The sequence below is a fragment of the Gymnogyps californianus genome, chromosome 2 (assembly GCF_018139145.2).
Source record: "Gymnogyps californianus isolate 813 chromosome 2, ASM1813914v2, whole genome shotgun sequence".
NCBI lineage: Eukaryota > Metazoa > Chordata > Aves > Accipitriformes > Cathartidae > Gymnogyps > Gymnogyps californianus.
In genome coordinates, this window is record NC_059472.1 from 9,119,949 (window position 1) to 9,142,506 (window position 22,558).

The 22,558-nt window shown below is 39.7% G+C and overlaps 1 protein-coding gene across 1 annotated transcript in view; it reads left to right on the forward strand.

Moving 5' to 3' along the window:
• Nucleotides 1-22,558, forward strand: part of KCNQ3 (potassium voltage-gated channel subfamily Q member 3) — a 200,260-nt gene that overhangs the window by 171,749 nt on the left and 5,953 nt on the right. The window contains exons 6-12 of the mRNA XM_050891800.1: nt 1,104-1,214; nt 2,449-2,544; nt 3,908-4,002; nt 5,712-5,738; nt 17,034-17,221; nt 18,329-18,431; nt 20,900-21,031. Coding sequence (XP_050747757.1) covers nt 1,104-1,214; nt 2,449-2,544; nt 3,908-4,002; nt 5,712-5,738; nt 17,034-17,221; nt 18,329-18,431; nt 20,900-21,031 — 752 coding nt within the window. The remainder of the gene's footprint in view (nt 1-1,103; nt 1,215-2,448; nt 2,545-3,907; nt 4,003-5,711; nt 5,739-17,033; nt 17,222-18,328; nt 18,432-20,899; nt 21,032-22,558) is intronic.

Here is a 22,558-nt window from a genome sequence, read left to right on the forward strand (position 1 = left end):
GGCAGAGCCTATGCCTATAGGAGACCTAACTCTCATGACAGCAGTATCCTCCCATGTGAGAGCTACGTGCCTCAGAAAATGGCAAAACCAGAGCTGGCCATGGACTGTTCTGTTGGACTAGCAGAGTGCGTCAAAGGTTTGGGCAGTATAGTTAGACATTCATAGAAGTTTGGTCTATAAGGAGCCAGTGACTGAAGATGTGTCTATATTCAGATGCAGGAAGTAGAAAAATGTTTCTGGAAAGGATAACTCAACAATTTTCTTGTGTCTTACATGCATTCCCCCAAAATTACTCAGGGAATGCCATTGGTGGTAGGATACTGAGCAAAAGGGACCTTTGATACATCTGTTCTTGTCTTTTCTGATGAAGAGAAGAGTATTGGTTTGCACCACTGCTCATTTGATCACAAAATATTCCTGCCACCTGGTAGACAGAATTCATGTTGCTTTGCTACCAATAGTTAGGGGAGTCTATATTATGCTGTGACTAAAATTCAGTAGCATATTTTTTATTTAATGCACTTCACTCATAAACGGCAAGATCCTTCCCCCCCATTATTAATCAAAAGGTCCCAAGTGTTGCACAGAACACCTGGCTATTTTCATATCCTTTCATATCCAGGACATCTAGGTAGAGTCTCACTGGTGAGAAAAGGTATGCAGTTGGAAATCAGCAATTGTGCAGGAAAGGAGTGAGTTTTCACAAAGTCATCTTGTTTAAAAAAGACTGGGGCTTCAGAGAGAGGTAGTCCTGATCAATTGTTAAAGCTCTACAAACTGTTAACTGGCAAGTCCCATTCCTAACTGCACTGATGGTGGGCAGGAGACTCACTCTGCATGCAATGTCACATGGAGTTCCCTTTCAGCAAAGGCATCCTAGAGAGGCAGCTGCTTTAAGAGTGAACCCATTCTCCCTGGTGCAATGCCTCCGGACTATGATGCCATTAAAAAAATTGGTTGGCCCATTGTCAAGATCCTATTTCAAGAAGCTGTGCATGAGCACCCATAGAGCTAAGCGAGTTATGCAGGTTTCATGGTGACATTTAAAGCAGAGCTGTTGGCTTTGTTTTTCTTATGGGAAGTCCTCGTCATTCTGCCCACAGATCACCCTCGCTACGATTGGGTATGGCGACAAGACCCCCAAAACATGGGAGGGACGGCTGATTGCAGCTACGTTCTCTCTCATTGGAGTGTCTTTCTTTGCTCTTCCTGCAGTAAGTACCTTCTCCCTCCTCTGTTAGCCACAGCTCAGCGCTGTGCACTTGCAAAAAGAAGGTAAAGTGATCAAAACTGCCAGTGGAATCAAAATCCCTTTTTAAGAAGTGATTCAGACACTTGAGCTGGCCTACATCAGTAAATCAAACTGCTTTCTTCCCAATTTTGCATAAAGCCTATTGGGAATAATATGTCACCCTGATACTCCTCGAACCACGTGCGAGCATTGTCTGAGAGAGTGCTAGCTGGCACAGGACAACATTAATCCAGCAAGTGAACAGTCTGGGAAATCACAGGACAGTTCATGAGCCTGTATATGGGCCTGGGTTAGTTTACTGGTATTGACATAGTCACACAAGATGTAATTTTAAAGGATTTGGGGCCCATTGTTTTAATAATTAGAGTTGGGCCCATCTTACCCAGCTCTAAACACTTGCAAGCTAGAGATCTACATCTGAGTGATCATCACAGACAAGTGGTCATCCTTTATAACCAGTGCAGCTTAGCAGAGCATTTCATCTCACCTGTTTCCCTTCCTTCCTAGAGGAGATCTCTGACACCAACATGGAACTGCTGTTTCTACTAAGATTAAAGGGAATTTAGATAGCAGGTGACAGTACAGGTATTTTTGATCTAGCCAGGTGAATCCTACTCTGGCTGCTTAAGAAATGCTCTCTAAATTGCTTTTGAAAGTGTATTTGTTCTCTTATGTCACATAGGCCAAATATTTGCCTTGTCTGCAAAGTCCTCAGGTAAGAATGAGACAAGATCTGGATGAGATGGACCAAATAGCAACAAAAACCATCCCAAGTCCAGATTTTAGGATATTTTTCCTTTAGATTGAGACCTGGGAGGACTTTCACAGAGGATGGGAAGTCCCACACACCCAAATCTGGAGTATGTTTAGCATAGCTTTTCTATCACACAAGCACAGTTTCACTCTACCCTGAGTGGAAAGTAAGACACCACCTGGACACCTCCTGCTTGGAAAGGCAGTAGACATTCAAGAAGCCTATTGAGGAGCTTAAAATTATTTGGTGTGGCCTGTGGCCCTTGAGAGGATCTTGACAAACTCGTGTCTCATGAGCAGAGCAGTGGGAAAGGCATGCTGTACTGCACAAAGGTCCCATGCAGCCATATCCATCTCCACCTACAGACCTGTTTCCTCTCATTATTAATCCATTTTTTCTGAGTAAGAAATGTCTAAAATCTTGCATCACTTTATGCTTTCAGGGCATTTTGGGCTCAGGGCTGGCACTGAAGGTCCAGGAGCAACATCGTCAAAAACATTTTGAAAAAAGAAGAAAGCCAGCAGCTGAACTCATTCAGGTTTGCAGCCACTTATCCCCTCCTTGAAAAAGTGTTGTGTATGAAGATTGCTGCATCATGTTAACAAGGGCCACTGCTTCGCCCCTGCCCAAATTCTCATTTCCCATTGCAGGAGGTGAGAAGCTGTGCTTGTAAAGGAGTCAGTTTTTTCTCATTGAGCTAGATAATCAAGTGGTCCTTGTAGTTTTTGAGGAATCTTTCAATTCCCAGAATATCTTTCAGAAGAACAGTGTCTTCAGAAGAAAGGGTCTCATCTGCTAGCTTCTGGAAACCAACCAACTTGTGCATCAGTGCCACAAAATCACAGAAAACAAACTATCGAAAACATATTCTATCAAAAATCCAGGTTTTGTCAGTTCCCTTGAGAGAGTGCTTTCATGTGCAAACAAAGTTATGTTGTTATTGATGTGAAAACAGCAATAGAAGTAACGCAATAGACAGTGACAATTTCAATCAAGGCAAATGACGTAAATAGTATGTGTGGTTTGTAAAAACTGAAACGCACCCTGGATCTCCTGTTATGTCACTGGACGGTCAGAGGATTCAATGGGAAGAGACTCCTTAGCTCACTTGGACTTCAGTTATGGCCTTTGTTACGAATTCAGAAAATCAAGCTTAAAATTACTAGTCTGGGGGCTGACAAATTTGACAGGAGCGTGGAGCACACTCTGATGGCAGTGAAGTAAATGGCGGCATTTCCACAGAGGGACAGAGAAAGTTTCTGTGATATCAGATGGCAGCGTTGGTGCTCAGGACTGCTCAGGATCAGACCAGCCCTCAGGAGAAACAGACCAAGTGGCATATTATGCTGTTCTCATTAAAAACATTCCTTAGCAAAAGAAGGGGCTGCAGGGATGAGTTGTGAATTGAATTCACCTTTTAAATTAAAGCATCTCCACTTAGCAGGTAGCTAATTCAACTACAGTATTTTTTAGGTATGTGCAGAGAGAGTTTTGACTGGAGCTAAATGCTGAAATAGAAAATTACTCAGGAAAATTTCCTCTGATGGTACATTAGATAGTAAACTAGCTTAAGCGCTTCCAGAAATATTGGACAAGTCCAGCAGTGCTTGAAGCTCTTTTAGACATGCCAGACAGGAGCATAAAACCAGTTTAGTCAAATGTAATGTCTTGTTCATGTTGGTGATTCTCCCATGTCCTGTCTCCTTTAACAGCCCTCCCAGATCTTAATCCAGTGTCAATAATTTTCCCATATAGTGATACTCATTTGGTATGGCTGATTAGTAATTAATTTCCAGATAGTCACTCAGGTGCATCGTTATGTTCTTTGAAACAACCTGGCTGCTGTCAGCCTAGGGAATATCTTACCTAACACTAATTATTTCCTCTCTCTTGTAATTCAGGCTGCCTGGAGATACTATGCTACTAACCCCAACAGGATTGATCTAGTTGCTACCTGGAGGTTTTATGAATCAGTTGTATCATTTCCATTTTTCAGGTAAGTGCATTGTCCACCTCTCCATCATCATTTTCTGTGAAGTATAAGTCAGGATAAGAAACGTAGACTTTATATATATCAATGAGGTTTTTGTAGGTAACAGGTAGTTGCCAGTTAACTTCCTGGCTGAGAATGAAAAATATGCTTTTGGCTTCTGGATCCATTTCTTCTCCCTTCCCCTGGTGGGATGTATCAGGAGCACATGGATAACTCCATCAGTGGCTCTCATGTTGGCATTAAACAAAGGAGAAGGCTGCCTCACTGTCAGCTTCCCTTTGTAAGGCTCTGGAGTTTATTGTCCTGGAAATCTCAATTTCTCCCTCTGTAATTTGGGTCCTGATAAAGTTTTAGCCCTGGATTTCAGAGGTGCCTGTACTTCTCACACCCTCTATGATGTGGTTGTGTATTTTAAGATAGGGGCTATGCTGAAAATTCTTACTTTTCCTTCTTTATCTCAACTGGCCTGAGAATTGTGTTGTTCACAGAGGTGGCCATGGCATCTGAACATAATTAATGCTTGTTAAATGCTTGTTTTTTGGCAATACCAATTGCTCAAGGGGATAATTCAGTGGAGGACAGCCAAAGCATGTTTAAAACTGACTCCCACTGAAACTGTTAACTGAAGGTTCACAAGAAAACTTTTCTGGGGAGTTGGTGTCATGTTTTTATTTTAATCACAACTTCTGGGTTCAGTGGAAAGCATTCCATACATAAAGACATTCAGACTTAATGGATGCTCATATGTTTATGGATATGAGTCTGTCTGATCCTCGCTTTTCTTGCCTGTCAACAGGCTCCTTCCTTACCTTGAGGTCTTAACATTTTAAAATGTTGACCCTATGAAAACCAAGACTTCTATCTATAGACTATCAGCTGCTAATAATGGGCATTACTTATCCAAGTTTATGCTTTAAACTTTCATTCTGGACTTGCTGTTATGCCTCATTCTGAAAAAAAGTACCCTTAAACTACTGCTCAGCTCAGAGGTCTCCACATGTAAGTTGTGCTCACTGCGCTAATACTGCAGCTCCAGCTGTTGCTCAAAACTGACCTGAAGAAACATTTCAGGCCCCTGCCTTCACAAAGGGCAAATTACAAATACTAGCTCTTTCTTTGTTTTATTCAGAATGTATTTCTTTAGGATTGATTTCACATACGTCAAAAAGGAAATCTCTAAGAAAAAACACCACAAGTGTTTAATTAAAGCTTGGTACATTTCTTTCCTTTTCTTTATCCCTTCTCTATCTATTCCCACATTATCCGTTATAGAGTCATTTCTAGAGGGTTTCTTGACCTCAGGTTTTGTTCAGAGAATAATTCTCAGGCTTGCCTGGAGTCTAGACTCATTACTGTGACTTCAAGCTTGTTCATTGTATGTAGGTTCTTCTGTGATTCAAATGCGACCTGAAATTTGATAGGTGTTTTGCAAATAAGGTCCTGGGAGAGAGGGCAAGGGAGTTCACTTCTCACCAAAAACTGGATTGCCAGTCTAAGCAGCACAGCTTGGTTTCAGGAACCTATATCACTTTCTTTGCTTTACGGCTAGTTGAAAATGTAGCTTTTATTCTGCTGTCAATTATGGTCACAGAACAAAAGAGGTATAAACTATTAGCAATAGATTAGCAATTTATGTTTAAAAAATCTGGTGAATTTATTATGTAATTCTTCTCTCATTGCTTTCTTGTAATGCTTCCTCTCTTCTATAAAAGGAAAGAGCAATTGGATGGTACTGCCAGGTACGTAGCTGCCATTATTATAGCCCTGTTTTAATACAGTTATTGGAGGATGCAGGTTAAATGTTTTTTTGTGGATTCATGAGCTGTTAACCAAAATATGCTACTAACACCACAGGTAGTCATTAAAAATTATTAACCAATCCATTTCCTAATTGCTTGCTTTTTCCTCAATTTAACAACACAGCTAAAATGCTAATCGTACAAATGCAGTGTTGCTTGCTGATTGTCTGTAAACAGCTTTATTGTTCGTTATGATTATCATGGTCTAGATTTCTCCTGATCCATGCCATAGAGCCAGGGTTTAGCATCCAGGTTGTTCTGGGGTGAATTTAAAGTTCTGCTTCATGTTATTACTCAACAGTCCTGCACCGAGCAATGTTGCGGTGTGAGGGATCAAGTCTGTGTCGATTCATCACATGCAAAGATTTCTTGACAATAAATACTAAGATGGATGGCTAAGATGGATCAGCAGGATAGTCAATCTCTCTGGCAGTACTAGAAAAGCTACATTAGGTTTGAGGCCTTGGTCCTACCCCTGCTGAAACAGATGGGAAAGCTCCCAGTCACTCTGGGGAATTTATAAGCAAAGAGAATGAAGGAATCATCGATCCTAATACTGGTCAGTCACTGAAGACTACAGCAGAGCAGTCATTGTCAGTCAACCTGCAAGGTCTCAAATGGAAGTGATATATTTATAACCCTCTCCAGCTAAGTTCCAGATTCGAAATAATTCAACCTCTTAGGTTGAAAACGTGAAATACTTAATGCTAAACTGCTATCAATGGATCACCCACAATGAAAGTCAATAGCAATTAAAGGATAAATAGTTCCACAGACTTGCGCTGAAGCTATTTCCATTTGCATCCCCATTTACAGCGCAGAGAAAAAGAGCAAGATTTGTAGAAAAATTTGAAAAGTGTTAGTCAGAGGTCAGGCCTAAGTTCCAGTCCCTGGCCTGATGAAAAGTTATCTTTTTCTTTTTGTTTTTCAAACATTTCATGGAACACATGACAGCTTCAATAAAGGAAGCTGAAAAAAACAGATTCACACTTGCTGTTCTCCTATGATTTTTTGGGGTTCAAACCTCCTTTAACAGAAAAGAAAAATGTATCCCAAGTTTTCTTATGATACAGGCAAGTGCTGTAGTACCGAATTATTGGGAAAAGATTACTTCCCCCTCCTGCCACCATCACCGTGAGCTAACCTGCTCCTCTTCAAAGACTGCCTGGATGGGAGTGACCTAGTTTGTGAACCCTCATGAACCTTAAGTACCATACATCCATGACGCTGCCCAGGCTAAACAGTCATGAGCAAGCTCAGTTGCATTAATGTAGCTGTCTGGAGATTTAGCCATCTCCAGTGTTGGCAGCAGCTGAATTTTGGCCTTTAATATGTAGGAGAGAGCTTAGGAGCTGAAATCGTTTTGAGCATGTAACTCCATACCTTGAACCAAAACGTGTGCTGACTCAGATGCAGCAGCAGATCAAAATTAGGCAAGTGAATGATTGCTGCAGTTTGTTGTTGGTCACGGCCCCCCTAGAGAAGCTCCTGCACCTGCAGTGACAGAACAGTTCGTGGAGTAGCTTCTGCGTTACTGTGTCTTTCAGGCCAGTAGAAGAAGTCATTTTATGTTGACACACTGGATTAAAAATGGAAAGGTATGACCCATAGCTCAAAATCTTTAAAACTGTAATCCCAAGGCCCCTCATTCTAGCTGGATATATCTTACTTTTATGTTGTTACATGTGTAATAACCTTCAGCAAAATCATCAGTAAACTTGCATTGGAGCCTTCCTGTTAGCAAGAATGTGTTTATGGAAATAAGCATTCAATTAAAGGGATTGGAAATCCTCCAGGTAAACAGACAAATGATGGTACTTGTGGGAGCATCCACTGACTTCAGTAGACATGGGACTGAGCCATAAAATCTGGTTGTTTTGACAGTCCCACCTCCCATCTCTCATAAAACTCTTATTTACAGATCAGATAATTAAAAAAAAAAATATTCCTCTTCCTCCTACAGTGATTTAGTATAGAAAGTATTACTTGTACTCCACTGCAGTTTGCGTTTAAGGCTGTATTGAAATAAATGAGCGATAAGGGAACGCAGTCCTGCTGGAGAGAAGAGCCCATAAGTGCGCTCAGTCTCCAGGTTCATGCATCAGTTAAGTACTTAATGGGAAAGCTGTAGTAATATACTGTGTTGTCTGAACAGTGGTTGATAAGGGAGAGAGAAGAATTGGTCCAAAGCTTTCCTAGAAGAGTCAGAAAATTTACCTAGTTAATAAACTAAAAATGAGGCCTGGCTGTGTGAAAATTTGAGGATGGGTAGTGCTTTAAGTGGCAGGATTTCTATTCAGTGGTGTGAAAGCTCTTTAGGAACTCCCCAGTAGTAGAGTTGAACTCTGTGACAGATCTTTCTGGGATCTCTCCTCAGAAGCAGGAGCTGGCATCATGACAAAGTCACAGCTAGATGCAGCTCCTTGTTCTTAGACTATTTGGGAAAAACACAGGGGAGACAACAGCATGGAAGAGTCCATTTCAGAAGTTAGATCCCAAGGCAGGGCTGCAGGGAAGGACTTGTGATAACGGAAAGCCGATTAAAGTTCAGCAGCAGCCCAAGGCTTTATTGAAGCTCCCTTTAAACTGAAACTGTGAAAATGTGAGATATGATGAAGAGCACATTGGACTACCCTTGAGCTAGACAGTGGTCCTGTAAGCAGTGAAGTGGTACATAGGATGCTGCTCTGTTAAGAATAGCATTTTCCCTACAAGCCCTGTATAGTCCCCCAAACCAGGAGGAACTGGGGCTGTGCTATTCATTGCTCACTGGTGGGGAGTTTACTGACTTCATGCCAGAGGTGCCACTAGCTTTTTCTTCCTTAATCAATGCTTAAACCTACCAGCCCATGAACTCTCAGACAGCAACTGCTCTTCTGCATGTATTGCTGCAAAGCCTTTTCAACTGTTCAGCTCCCAAGAAGGAAGATTTATGAGAAAGAGATATTAATTCTAATTTCTGCTGGAGTGCAGCAAATCATTCATCAAAGGTTTGGGTGTCTGACCTACATCTAAGATGGGCCTTTGGTTGATGGACATATTGTTTATTTTGAACCAACTTTTTATGTCTATGTTTGAGGAATGAATTGTGGGCCTGATTTTTCAGCACTGTTGTTAGCAGCTGTTCCACTGATTTCAACTAGTGTCGAAACTTCGACACTTGTGTGTACAAGCACTTTAGCGAAGGATTTTGAACTTTCTTCTAGGCTCTTGCTCCTAATCAGCATTGTCCAACTGTAGAACTAGACATCAGGAGAGCATGTTCATTCCTAGATCTATTACTATGTGATTGCAGAAAAGTAATTTATCCCTGTTTCCTTATCTCTACAAGATAAATAATATTTCTCTGCCTTTGGAAAGTTGGTTTGATTTTTTTTTTTTTTTTTTTTTTTTAAGAAGTGGCAGAATTGGTACTAGTCCTTCCTATTATGTGAGTGTGAAAGAATGCATATAATGTGGTGCATTTTTGTATTGCCAGTAGTAACAGTATAATGAAAATATAATCATACATTGCAAGGTGGAAAATTTCACTGTCAGCATTTCTTCTTAATACATCTACCCGAAACAAGAAGGAGAAAAAAGCCACTCTGATCTGCACACTACATTAACTACAAATGAAAGGCTGTTCCCATTCTTTTTCACAGAGCTTTTCATGAGTAATCATTAACGTCTCATCTTAATAACTTTTCTTCACTTTACAGTAATGTCATGTTTAGTAGGGAGTCATTCTTTGGATCAAGCCTCACAAGAAAACTTAGGTATATACATTCAAGTAACAATTGAGCCTTACTCTTTTCATATTTCTTGCATGCCATTCTCTGCCTGCACTTTCTGTTTTTACTACAATAGTTCATCTAACCACCATAAAAAGTAAGGGGTGATAAGACTAAAAAGTTATTTAAGCATAAGAAGAAAGTTGCATGACCTTGCAGGTAGTTCATTGTTCTGCTGTTCAGAAAACATGGGATCTAATCCTGGCTCTGCCAATGATCTGCTTAGAAATAAGTGCTTTTCCCTGTTTCCATAGAAAGGGAATGATACTAACCTACTCTGCAAATCGTTTAGAAATTTACTGTAAGAAAAATACACTCTAAGAGCTAAATACCATTTCTTATGCATTCCCAACCCTGCCAAAACAAATTCATGCAAGTTACTTTGCATTTGATTTCAGTGGAACAACATCTCTGCATGTGTATTTGCAGGTTTTGGTTCAGCAAATGGAAAGCAAGTGGATGCTTTTGATCATCTGAATTAAGTTAGTGACATGCTTAAATATCTTGCTGAACTGTGACCTAAGAGGTGGGGCAAGAACTTTATCTTCCTGCAAAGAGACAGAAATCATTTGTGGCATTTCAGCAATCTGAAAGACACATCATCAGAAATAATAATATTTTGACTAAATTGTCAAGCATTTTACTCTACCCCACACAAACATTTTGCTATCATTGAACTTTAGCTCATTGTTCTCATTCCCACTTCATTCCACAAACATGAAATCATCAACACACAACTCAGCTTTTCTAGCCGAAGCTCTTCAACTTTTGGAGAACGGCTAGTGAAGCAGTCCATTTTTTCATTGGATGATCGGCCCATGCAAAATAGTCAAGAGACGTTGATTTTGCAGTTTGGTTTGCTTTCTAGTGGTTGATACATGGAGATATGTTCACTGCAAAGTAAAGAGTGGGTCAACATCCATACGGTTTCTACCTACATTCCTGGCTGCATCCATTGGTGAAAAATACTCATCCTGTTTTCACAAAGAATTGAACTTGGATTATTCTCTCCATGGATTTGTGTGACATCATTGCTTATTTTTACCCATTTCCAATCACTTTTAAAAGTGTGGATGAGAAGAGGGGCTAAGCAAAGGCCTTTAGTGTGCATAAGGGTTCTTTCTCTTTCTGAAGGGCATCAAAGGTGAGCCCAAGTTAGGACTTGTGTTCATGTTTCTGGGCAAATACTCTGGATGGTAGGCAAGTCTGGATTTAGAGTCATGCCTACACTTAAATAGCAATGAGGACTTACACCACCAAAGAGTGTGGAAATTGGTTGGCTAAAAAGGGATGTTTCCTTCTCAGACATTAGAAACTCGCAAATTTAGACCTCAAGATTCAGGGCACAAAGTGGTTTTTTAAATGAAGACTTTAGTTGTCAAGAAGTTGCAGTCAATTATTTTCAGATCGAACATTTTTGTGAGATCCTCTATATAGAAAAGCATATTACTTGATAAAAGGGAAAGCTGATTGGCCAAAGTTCAGAAGTACCTTGGAAGTGCAGAATGCTCTTTGTTTCATACTAAGAAAACTCATGGACTCTGAGATCAGTTGAACATGTTCACTACAGGCTTCGTGGTTGTCCTCATAACATTAGTTTTGTGCTAATTTCTATTGGGAATAGTTCAAAGCAGAATACTTCTGGAAATCTCATTCAGAATGTTTGATTTTTCCAAAGTTAAATTCACTCATATAAGTACAGCTGATAATGTACTAAAATATTGGAGTAAACATGACTGCCTTTTGCTTCCAGTTACTTGAAACCAACTAAATCTAGTGATTAGCTAAACTGCAAAATATATGGAAAAATTTCCTGATTATTATTAGTCCTTGCTAGGTGAAAGTGGTAAATACACGGAAGAGGGCTGTGTTTGATTCACTGTTAGCATTAATTCATTATTTTTCTTCTCATACATGTACCATTTTTTTATGAAACTCCAATACTAGGCAAAGCACAGAGAGGAGAGTATCTGGCTTGCATGATGGGATGTAACTGCATTATTTCCTTGCATGACTGTTTCTGGAAAAGTATTTCTAGTTCAGTGGTTCCCACTCTTCTGAGCAAGGGTGAAACATCTGCTGCAGAAGCCAGCCATCTCTTGTATGTCCAGCCACCAAATTAATCTCTCAGATGGTCCAAAATAATTCCCACTGCTCTTGGGGAGCAAGAATCTGAGAGCTGAATTTTTCTTTAGGTAGGAAGCTTTCAAGCCAAACTGTCTGGACTGCTTCTGCCTTCCTCCCTTTATGGTGGTCTGTATCTACCACAGAGTTAAGGACTTCTCATCCTGGGACTCCACTTCAAAGACAAAGGTTTTGGGAAAAGTTTTATTCCACCACAAGGGAGAGGATGCAATAGCATGCAAGACAAGCAATGGCAACGTACCCAAGCTAGTCAGAGAAACTACTCTGCACTTTTATCAGCATGTTTGGGATGCATTTGAATCCCCCCAGTTTCTGGAACTGCACTGGAAGTTGGGAATCACATTTTCTTGAATGTAAGGAAGCCAAATGAAGTGGGACCACTGTCCCAAGGGGAGGAAGAGTAGCTAATATCAGTAGGAGGAGTCTGAAAGACAAGCAGCAGTACATGAACCTTTGGGTGGGAACCACTGTCCTAGCCACTCATGAAGGATGATGTGATCTGCGCATGCTTCATACTCTGAGACTGAGCCATGCGCATGCTGTTTTAATGAAGGAGATTGTGTCATGAGAACAAATGTTTCCTAAGTCTTTTTAAAAAGCACAATGAAAACAAAAACCCCAGCAGACCCAGATTTCATCCCTTGGAAATGATAATAAAGTCCATTTTTTTTCTCATGACAGCTAGTCATTCTCTGGAAAGAAGCTTGGGTTTTGTTTTGGTTTTTTTTTGTATACAACATACTGTTGTATTTTTTCATGTGAAGCTGATGAATTATTTTCTGATGATTCTACTGCTCTGGCTGCCTGGATATGGACACAATTGTCTATATTTATTGCATAAACATACTGTTATGAATCTGAATGTTACTTTAAGGGTTAATCATCAAGATTCAATTAATGAGGAAGGTTTCATCTCAGGTAACTTTAACTTAGACTAGAGACCTGCTTTTTAAATGACTTCTCATCTAGATCTTTCTGTAGTCAATAACAAGAGACAAGTTCCCCCAGCTGTAAAGTCATCCCAAAGTAAAATGGAGCTGAACTGCACTCTGTAGGTTGCTAACTTCCCACTGATTATAGAATGGGGTCTAAAGATTAATCTTAGACAGGACATTTAACTTTTTAAACAGCTTAAGACAGATCAGATGAGTTATAGCTCCTAAGCCTAAGGTGCTTGAGCAACAGTCTTGGTACAACAGTTTGTTCCTAAACTGACACTTATCAATGGGGAAGTTGAGAAACTCCCTAGAAAGAGAATTTGGGAATGCTTTTGGTTCATATTATCTACCTTAAACCCCACCCTGCAAAAAAAAAACGCCAAACCAACCCACAAATTAGTGTGCCTATGTTTGCAGTGGGAAATATCACTGCAAATAAGTAGCTTTTTGTGCTGAATGCAGAGGAATATTTTGATCTGTTTTGATCTGTGAGGAAGATATCAAATCTTGATCACTCCTATTCTTGTATAGCTCCATGGTAGATATTTCTGCATATATTGCCTATATTTCTGTCTTATGCTGAAAAAAAAATATCCGCAAGATTAATGTTTTGGATACTTTGCATCATCCACTGACCTTTTTCCTTCCTGCTGGTCTGACCCTATAGATCCTTGCAATGCACTTTATGCCTCCTTGTCTTTTGGTAAGGAAGGCAGTTATTACAGGAGTTTTAAGGGGCAAACTTTGAGAGATCTGGATATGTATTTTGAAGGACTAAGCAAGTTTCTGGAGAGAGAGTCAGAGGCCATACATAATGACAACTATATTCTTCTAATATAGTATTAAACTGCTTTTTATAAACAATAACCATCTTCTGTCTCATCTATTTTTCTGCTTCTTCGTCTTTCAGGTTCTCTGCCTTAAACATATTCTTTCTTGAGAACTTCTCTGTAGTGTTACTAACCCAAATCTTGTGACGTTTAATACATTGCTTGAAGCCAATATGCAGTATGTGACCACTTCTTGCCTTTGAGGAAATCACCTCATCATCTGAAATCATCTGAGTTTCACTGCTAGATTTCATCCTTCTAGGAGCTTCCTTCTCATCCTGGAAGGTCTCTCCAGAAGCTCTTGAACCAAGAAGTTTAATCTTGATATCCTGAAGAACAGGTGGACTACAGTCTCCCCTTTCATTTGAGATTCATGTATCATCGGTGACCTGTTAATCCCTCCACCAGGAAAAGCTGATCTCCACAACAAGCCTGTTGTACATACAATTTTTTCAGACCTAGGGAAAAATGTCTTCATTTTATTATCACTGAATAGATCTACTCATCCTAAAACTGCTTCAGTTTCTTCCTTCTTGTAGCTTATTTCACAGTCCCCTTCAAAGATCACCACCATGCCAAGCCTGCTTAATTGCTCTGTCTTTTTTTCTTCACATTGAAGACCTCACAAGCTCACTCTCTCTCACATCTTCATGCCCATGAGTTTATATTGCCTGGCTGACTCTTTGTTATCACTCAGCTAGATTTTTTGGTGCATTTCTTTGCGTTAAAATCTTTTTCAGGATATGCCATGATTCCAGACTCTTCTTGACCATCCTTCTCGAAATTAACTCCTCCTTCAAACTTTGATTTTGTTACTAATGAGACATGAGAATTTCTTTTCTCTAATTTACCCCTCCAAAAAACCCACACACAAGTCATTCAGTTGACTTTTACTTCCTCACCTTTATTTTTCATGCCCTTTCAAAACTTGCTCATTAGCTGTTGTCTTCTCCTTTATGTATTTTTCCTATATATGGTAGCTGAGTGCTTGAAGAATCCAAATTTCACAGAAATGCCATGGAGTTAAGATGTCTGTCTTGTAAAGCACTACTGCTCTCAAACCTGGCCTCTGAAACAGAGAAGTGAAAGTGATGCAGAAAAGAGGTCACAGGATTCTCTCTATCTTAGTAGAACACAAATCACTTGTTGGGACTCTGCACTCACCATCAGCTCAGCCTTTAGAGCACCTTGGTGGATCAATCAGATCAAGATTCCAACCCAAAAGCAAGCACTATGGAAACCATTTTTGAAATACGTTCTTAAGACCAAACATGAGACTGCCCTACACATTCTGTGGTGACTAATTTGCCACAGATGTCAACAAGTAACATCTCGTATTTTTCTACAAAGAAGGAAGTAATCCCTGATTTTTGCTCCATACATTTTTCTGCACTTTGTATATCTTCCCTCCATGCCATGAATTCCTCAGGAAATGACATGAGGGCAAAGTCTCAGTAATATTACTACCATTCACTTACTTAGACTGTTCTAATTCTTCACTCAAATCCATGCTTTTATCTTCTCACATTATTGACTTCAGTCCTGGCAATGTTGATATATCAGGACTACTTGTGTGTCTCCATACTCACACAAGTCCTTCTTAGTTGCCACTTCCATATTTGCACATGCATATGCACTTCATACATGCAATGAGAGGGCAAGTGTCTGAATTTACTAGGCTGCAGAAATTGCATTCACAAGTACTGTCATGTTGTCAACAAGAAAATTCAGAAGGCCTGAAAAAACATCCTACACAAATGTTTGGTGCTTCCATCTTTTGTGACAGGGAAGCCCGTATTTCATTACCTCCTGGGTCAAAGATATATTAATCAGAAACAGATAGTAGATATGAGGGCCCCAGCAATTCATATTAAAAAAGAAAACAACACAAAAACCTGTGACAGCTGCGATGTTCAATGCTCAGATCAGGTAGGAATTTTGTATGCTGTAAATTGCAGTATTCCTACTAGAGTCAGCACTCTTTGAAAGCTGCAACGTCATCATATGTGTCTTTAAATCTTGCCTTTATCATTTTAAGAGGAATGTCATAAGAACTTCTGTTGTGGTGGGATACTGCAACAGACAGAGCTCTGAGATTTGAATGAAGGATCTAAGAGGTGCACCAGTGACACCAGAGATCGTAGAACATAAAAATAGTCCATCTGACCAAGATAACTCCTTAAATAGAGGATAAGTAGTTCTGTGAGTGAGACCCTTCACTTGCAAGGTCTGCACACAAGTCTTCATCTTTGTCCACTGTGTCCTTACGTGGTGGACCCCCCCCACGCTGCCTCTCCTGCCAGCAAGTTTAGTGGCTTCAGCTGAGCATACTGCACAGATACCTCTCTGCATACCTACGAAATCTCTTTCTTCTGGTCACCACTGCTGTTCATCCTTCAGCTCTGCTCCTATCTGTGGCTCTCAGAAACCTGCCAGCTGTGGTGGTTTCTTCCCTCCCCCCACTCAACCTGCTTGACCCGGTGTCCTGCACAGATCTGCCTCTTGACTGTGTGTGCACAATTCACCTCTTCCCCAGAGCTGTCCCACACTGCAACGTTCAGGAATGGGTTAAAAGGCAGGCTTTCTTCCCATGGCTTAGCCCCACATTTTTTTAACAAATGTGCAATTAACAAATATTTAAGCAGCAAAGTGAACAAGCAAAGCAAATATTTATACCATCTATCACCTACAAAGTGTTCAGAGCATATACAAGCTGATATACTCATTAGCAAATTCCTTTTGTGTTGCTCTTTTCAGTGGTATTAGTAATAGCCCTTAAAGACCATTACAGTCATTAGGCTGTCAGAAGGGTTACTGATGCTGGTAAGATGGCAGGTAGCAATTCTAGCTATATGTTCTCACTGAAGGACAAATGTCTTTGGTCAGTAAATCTGTAAGAGGACAGTGCAAGGATTCATCAGAGGAACAAAATATGTCACTTTTTACTACAATTCGTATAGACCACCTCAATTTCTAGTATAGTGAGAGACGACTGAAAGTGAATGGTGGAGAGAACTGGGTAGCCTGCCCTACCATGTACCTAGTAATTGCTTGGCAATGCCTTCCCAGTGTTTTGCTGATAATTTGGTTCACAACACATCTGACTTTCTTTTACTCCTGGCTATGCACGAGTTATTCATTTGATAGCCTGCCACAGACCCAGTAGTTAAAGAAAGCACTGAACAGGGAAGGCCAAGCATCCTTATAATTAGACAATATAACTGCCTAAGTAGTGGTGTTTCTCTTCTTCATAATAAATCTAATGCTTCAGACATGCTACGGGAGCTGAAGCACTGTGATACATTACATGGAGAGGATAGCAAGACCCCTGGTAACATTTTCAACATTGATACAAAAAATGCTCATAAAAAGCAGTTAATTATCTGTGGAGCTTAACTGTTGCTTACAAAAACATTGATGTATTATGGTAGCCCCAGCAGTGTCCTTGTGTACGAAACATTTATTTAGCCCATTATATACTTAAAGCATCATGAAAACAAGTTAAAAGTGTACAAAGGAGGAAAATGATTACTTTTGCTTATTTTGTAGCCAAAAGCTGGGTCTCTTGGATCGGGTTCGTGGTACCAATACTAAAGGAAAGCTATTTACCCCTCTGAATGTAGATGCCATTGAAGAAAGTCCTTCAAAAGAGCCTAAGAATGTTGTCTTGAATAATAAGGAGCGTTTTCGCACTGCATTCCGAATGAAAGCGTACGCTTTTTGGCAAAGCTCAGAAGGTAGCCCATCTGTGTTGATTTCTTTCTATCCATCTCCTATTCTCCCCATTTTACTTTGTTCCTCTGCATCTTCTGTTGAAGGTTTGTGACTTTCTGGGCCAAGCGTGGCTGGTCCCTGGTTTTACATGGCACATTTGGGGGAGCCCCAGGAAATGAATGCTGGAGTCCAGGCAACAGAGTGCTTGAAATAAGACAATGGCCCTCCATAGAAACAGCAATTGATACGGGATAAAGCCAGTGATGGAATCAACCTATTTGACCTGGAAAAAGAGGGCACACTGGGCAGAGAATCTATATCCCTAAAAAAGCACATGCCGTCATGGCTTGGTTTATCAGCAGGGATGCTATGCTAAGGTAGCTCCCTCCTAGACTGCATCCAGCCCTTGCACTAGCCTGTGTCCAGGCATCTCAAATATCTCCTCATTGCAATCTCTTAAAACCTTGTTTTATAGAGTCAACAGCTGCTTCCCTCCCACTCTCCCTAAGACTGCTGCCCCTCAGCAGATTTCCATTGGATGTCCATGCAACATCACAGGGCATCTTTCCTCTCAGCTTCCCTGACCACACATTTTCCTCTTCTTGCCTATAGCGTTGAAATGGTCTCTAAATAACAGTTTCTCCTTTATTGTGCCAGCTGGAATCAGTGCATGTTGGGCATACTACCATGGATGTAGTCTGGGTGTCCACACCGGGAACTTGATTATTCTCTTCCATGAAGGCACATGAGCTCCAAGCAGTGCAAGTGGGAGGAGAACTTGGCCTGTAGCTTCTACACCTGTTTTAGCCTTATGTAAAATAATTTTGGCAAAGATTTTTGATTGTAAAAGCTCCTAAAAGTGGGAACTTCTAAATCCATTGGAAAGGAAGAAAAGTTCCCAATGTTTCAGAAATGCTGGAATCTGAGAGGAGATCCCTCAAATAACGTGTCTTACAGTTGGCCCAGCAGAATTATGAAGTCCCTTTCAAGAGCTGACCAGAGAAAGAGGAAGGTGCAAGAGATGTTCCTTTACTAAATTACACTTTATGTAGTGCTTTAGTCAGCCAGACCTCCCTCTAAATATTGTGTGGTCAGATTTTCACACAGCTTTTTTTTGACCTGCTTTGCAGATGCAGGAACAGGGGAACCCATGGCGGAAGAGAGAGGTGACAGTAGCGACTTCCTTATGGAAGATATGATCCCCACATTCAAGACAGCCATCCGAGCTGTCAGGTAAATGTCTCTGGTGCTCCTCAATGCTTTGCTTTGACTTTGAATGCTTATGCTTCAGGAAATCACCTTACCATGTTGCTACATGTTGATTTGTTGTTGCTGTTATTGCTTTTTTTAAATGCAATAGATTAGATAATTCTAGATATATTGAAAAGCACAAGACAGACTCTATTTAAAGTTGTCTTTGAAAATATGCAGAAAGGAAAATGTTTTGCAGTAACATTGACCATGCCATTTTTGCAAGACACTTCATAAATATATTTAGTATAAAATAATATTGTATAGAGTTCCTCATTAGAATATGCTATAAATATGGTATCTTGCTCAATTTAGTGACTGGAGTATTTATATAAAACTGGAATTTTCACTTAACAATAAACTCTGAGCTGACTGAACTCTTCTTTATTCACAGTTGTATGAGTGTGCAATATACTTTTCAGCTGTCATCTTTTAATAGATGCTGAGGTCTCCATTTCAGCAGTCTTCAACTCGTGACATGTGTCACCTCTATTTTCATATCACAAGAGATATTCCCTAGAGTTAGAAAAATCCTGGTAAGGCTTGATAATGTGTTCAGCACATCAAGCACATAGAATTCATTCACTGATGCTCTGTTACTCCTCCACTCAGTATTTTTTACTCTCTTCCCTTGAAAAATGCCCCCATAGGAAAATATTCTGCTTTCATTGCAATTGCTTTTTATTCCAGAAGTTGTTAAGTTTTGGGGCAGGGAGTTACTACCTTCCAGGTGAAATACTGCAAGTCTGGAGTGCCCCAAAATTATCTTAGAAAAGCTTCAAAGAAGATGGTTATAAGTATATAACCATATACTTATGTGTATATAACCATAGTATATATTGTCCTGGTTGTTTTCCAATTGGGTGCAGGACAACCAGTCATTAAAAATTCCAAGTTTTCTCAAGCCTGCTGAAAGCCATGTCCCACAGGCTTTGCTCATGTTACCCATGACTGCTTCCGTCCCCCTGGAAGTTTCTTCATCCCTACTTCCTGCATAGTTTTCCCTTTCTTTCCCTGATACTTGCTTGCTTTCAAACACAGCCTATACATCTGTCCTCCTTTCCAGCCCTGTCTCCATAAGACATGCTATTATTACTTTTGCAAAACTTCCTTTCCCACATCCAGTCCAAATCTAATTGATTCATGCAATTTCCCTTTAAACTTAATCATGAGACAAGCTTTTTTTTTTTTTTCCTTGTATAGTTTACCCAGACCCTGAATGCTAATGGGAAGTAATTCTTTCAGACAAAACCACTTAATGGGTTTTCAGGGTCACGATCAAGGAGATTTTAAATTGAAATTGCTAACAGTGTGATTCCTATTTTTCATTTATGCTTTTTTAACTATAGTTTTGCTGTTATCATATATAGTTTGGCTAAAATAGATGTAGGTATAATTTTGAAATCTTGAAAGATTTATAAGCAACAGTTAAAGAGTCAAAAACCCTTACAAAGTCACAATAGAATTATCTTTGCTAAATGAAAGTTTATACAGATTTTAAAAAGGTTAAAAAACCCACCAACCTTGAATAAAAAACAGGTCAGAATCTTAACAGACGACAGCAATTCCCCAATTCAGACCAATAAGAACATGGAGACTCTACTGAGAAAGCAAACCCTTGGATCTCAAGCCTAAGACAGATTAAAGAAATAAAATGCTTTTCATTCTTGAAATATGTTTCTTGTCTATTTTTTAATCTACCAAGATATAACAGTGTAAACTAATGTATAAACAGAAAAGAATGAAACAAAAATGCCAAACAGTTTTTAAGTGCTCTGGCCAGCACTGGTCCTTATTATAAGAATTCTGTTGCTAATTACTAGGACATTTTATAATAATATAATAATAACAGCAATTATATTATTACAACAACAACAATAATATTATACTGCTGTTTTTTCAAGGACACTTCAAGCAGTTCTAACACTTTTTCTTTTCTCCACAACTTGAACTTCTGTTGACTTCTTAACTTCCACATTTCTATCTAACTAACATTTCCTATCTGAAACTTCCCAGGTGCAACATGAAAACCAAGCTGAAAATGATTCAGCATTATGTATACTATAAATTATCTTTATAATAGTCTGAAGTGTAAAAAAAACAGCTTCAGCTTCACAGCTTCAAAATGTCCTGTGACTTCTGTTGTTCAAAATCAAATTCCACATATGATTTTGTAGCTTTGAACCATTTCTAGTTATGATGTTAGTGATGAAAAAGACATTTTGTGCATATAATTAGTTTTAGCCTATTAATTATGAAAAGCCAACTATTATATATTTACGAATGTGGTATGATATTAGAGATTTTCTGCTTATGTTTTATTGCCTTGTTTTGAAAGAACATGCTTAATTTCCAAACATCCAGAGTATTTATCAATTATTTGATAAAACTGAAAATTATCATTATGGAACTTATATAAGAAGTTAATAGTTTTTCTGTTTATTATGCAGAATACTACAGTTTCGTCTCTATAAAAAAAAATTCAAGGAGACTTTGAGGCCTTATGATGTAAAGGATGTGATAGAGCAATACTCAGCAGGGCATCTTGATATGCTTTCCAGAATAAAATATCTTCAGGCAAGGTAAGAATCCTCTGGTAAATGGGGAAAATGTATAGCTGTGCTGGCAAAATAAAAGCATAGTTGGAGTACAAAGCTTTGTTTTTGTTTATGTCTTTGCATAGCGTAGCTGGTCAATAAGAAAGCCTTTTCCCCAGAGAATAAAGGCAAGTGAGCAGCTAGTAGGGGTAACTGCAGCAGAAGAGACCACTGGCTCATATTTAGAACAGGAAAATAGGAGTAAAAAATCCTGTGAATTTTCTTGACCATTACCTTATTTGATTAGGGTCAAGTTTCTCCCTTTCTCCCCTTTTTACAGATGATAAATAAAAGCAATAGTTGCTCTACATGAGCTTTTCTTTGGGCTGGGTTCTCTTCTGACCTGTGCCTGGTGAAACATCTCATACAAGTGCAAAAATACATCAGCACAGAAGGATTTACATCCCCTTCACTCAGGTGTAAATTGACCTATATGAAAAAAATTGGAATTTCAGGCCTTTTTGACTGTTCAGGTGCAATCTGCACCCACAGTTGTTTCCTCACAGAAGCGTTTCATCGCAATATGCTTTTGAGGCATGTCTGCAGAAATTTGTGCTGCTTGCATCCTGAGCCATGGGCGCAGGTCAGAGCTTGAGCTAGTAAGCTTGTCTGGGTTTGAGTGCACGTGTGTGTATATGTGTGTAGCTGTATTAGTTCAGTCTCAGCACAGCACTGTCCACTTTCCCTGAGCCCCCCCAGTCACTCTGAACAGCAAAATGCCACACAGACATACCCTTGGTTTCTCTCAAGAATGGGCTGAGTGAGTGCAACTCTTGCTGCACATTTGGGCCTTATCTAGACTTACCTTGGCTTTGTAAGGCTGCTCTGGTCCTTCTGTTGAACTTCATAATTTCTTATTTCAAAGTGCTTTTCCACATACTGGGCTATCTCATTTTCAAGTATATAACATGTCTGGTTCCTACGTCACTATTATTGCTCTAGAAAAGCTGCTTACTTTAATTATATACCACAAAACACCATTGTTACCCTATAAAATGAGCTCTGCATCACATGAGCTTAAGTTTCAATGCAGTAATATCTTTTTGAACTCAGGAAGTTGAGGAGGGCTCATGATGTTAGAAATCTGCACCTAGCTATGGTGGGGTCTACACACCTTATACTGGAGATCCTTCCTTTACCTCAGACTGAGGTGTTGTGTGATTTTGGATAGCAGAGCACCTCTCATACTCGCTTGAGTCCTAGCAGCAGTAAAAGTGCCTGACATGATTAGGCTCATCTCATGCAGTGATTATGGCAGAGCTTTGGGGGATGAAGACACATCCCAGGTGAGTCAGGGCAAGAATCACAGCACAGCCTCAACCCTGCAACATTCAGCTCAGCAATGCCATGCACCAGTATAAAGGATCACCAGTAGCAGAAGAACCACAAAATTTCAACAGCCATTTTGCACGTATACAGGGGAGACCTTTTTAGATGTCTTTGAAGAAAAAGCATAATCCTGGCAAGCCATGTGAGATTCCTCTTATAGTGAAAAGAGAGCTAGTCAACATA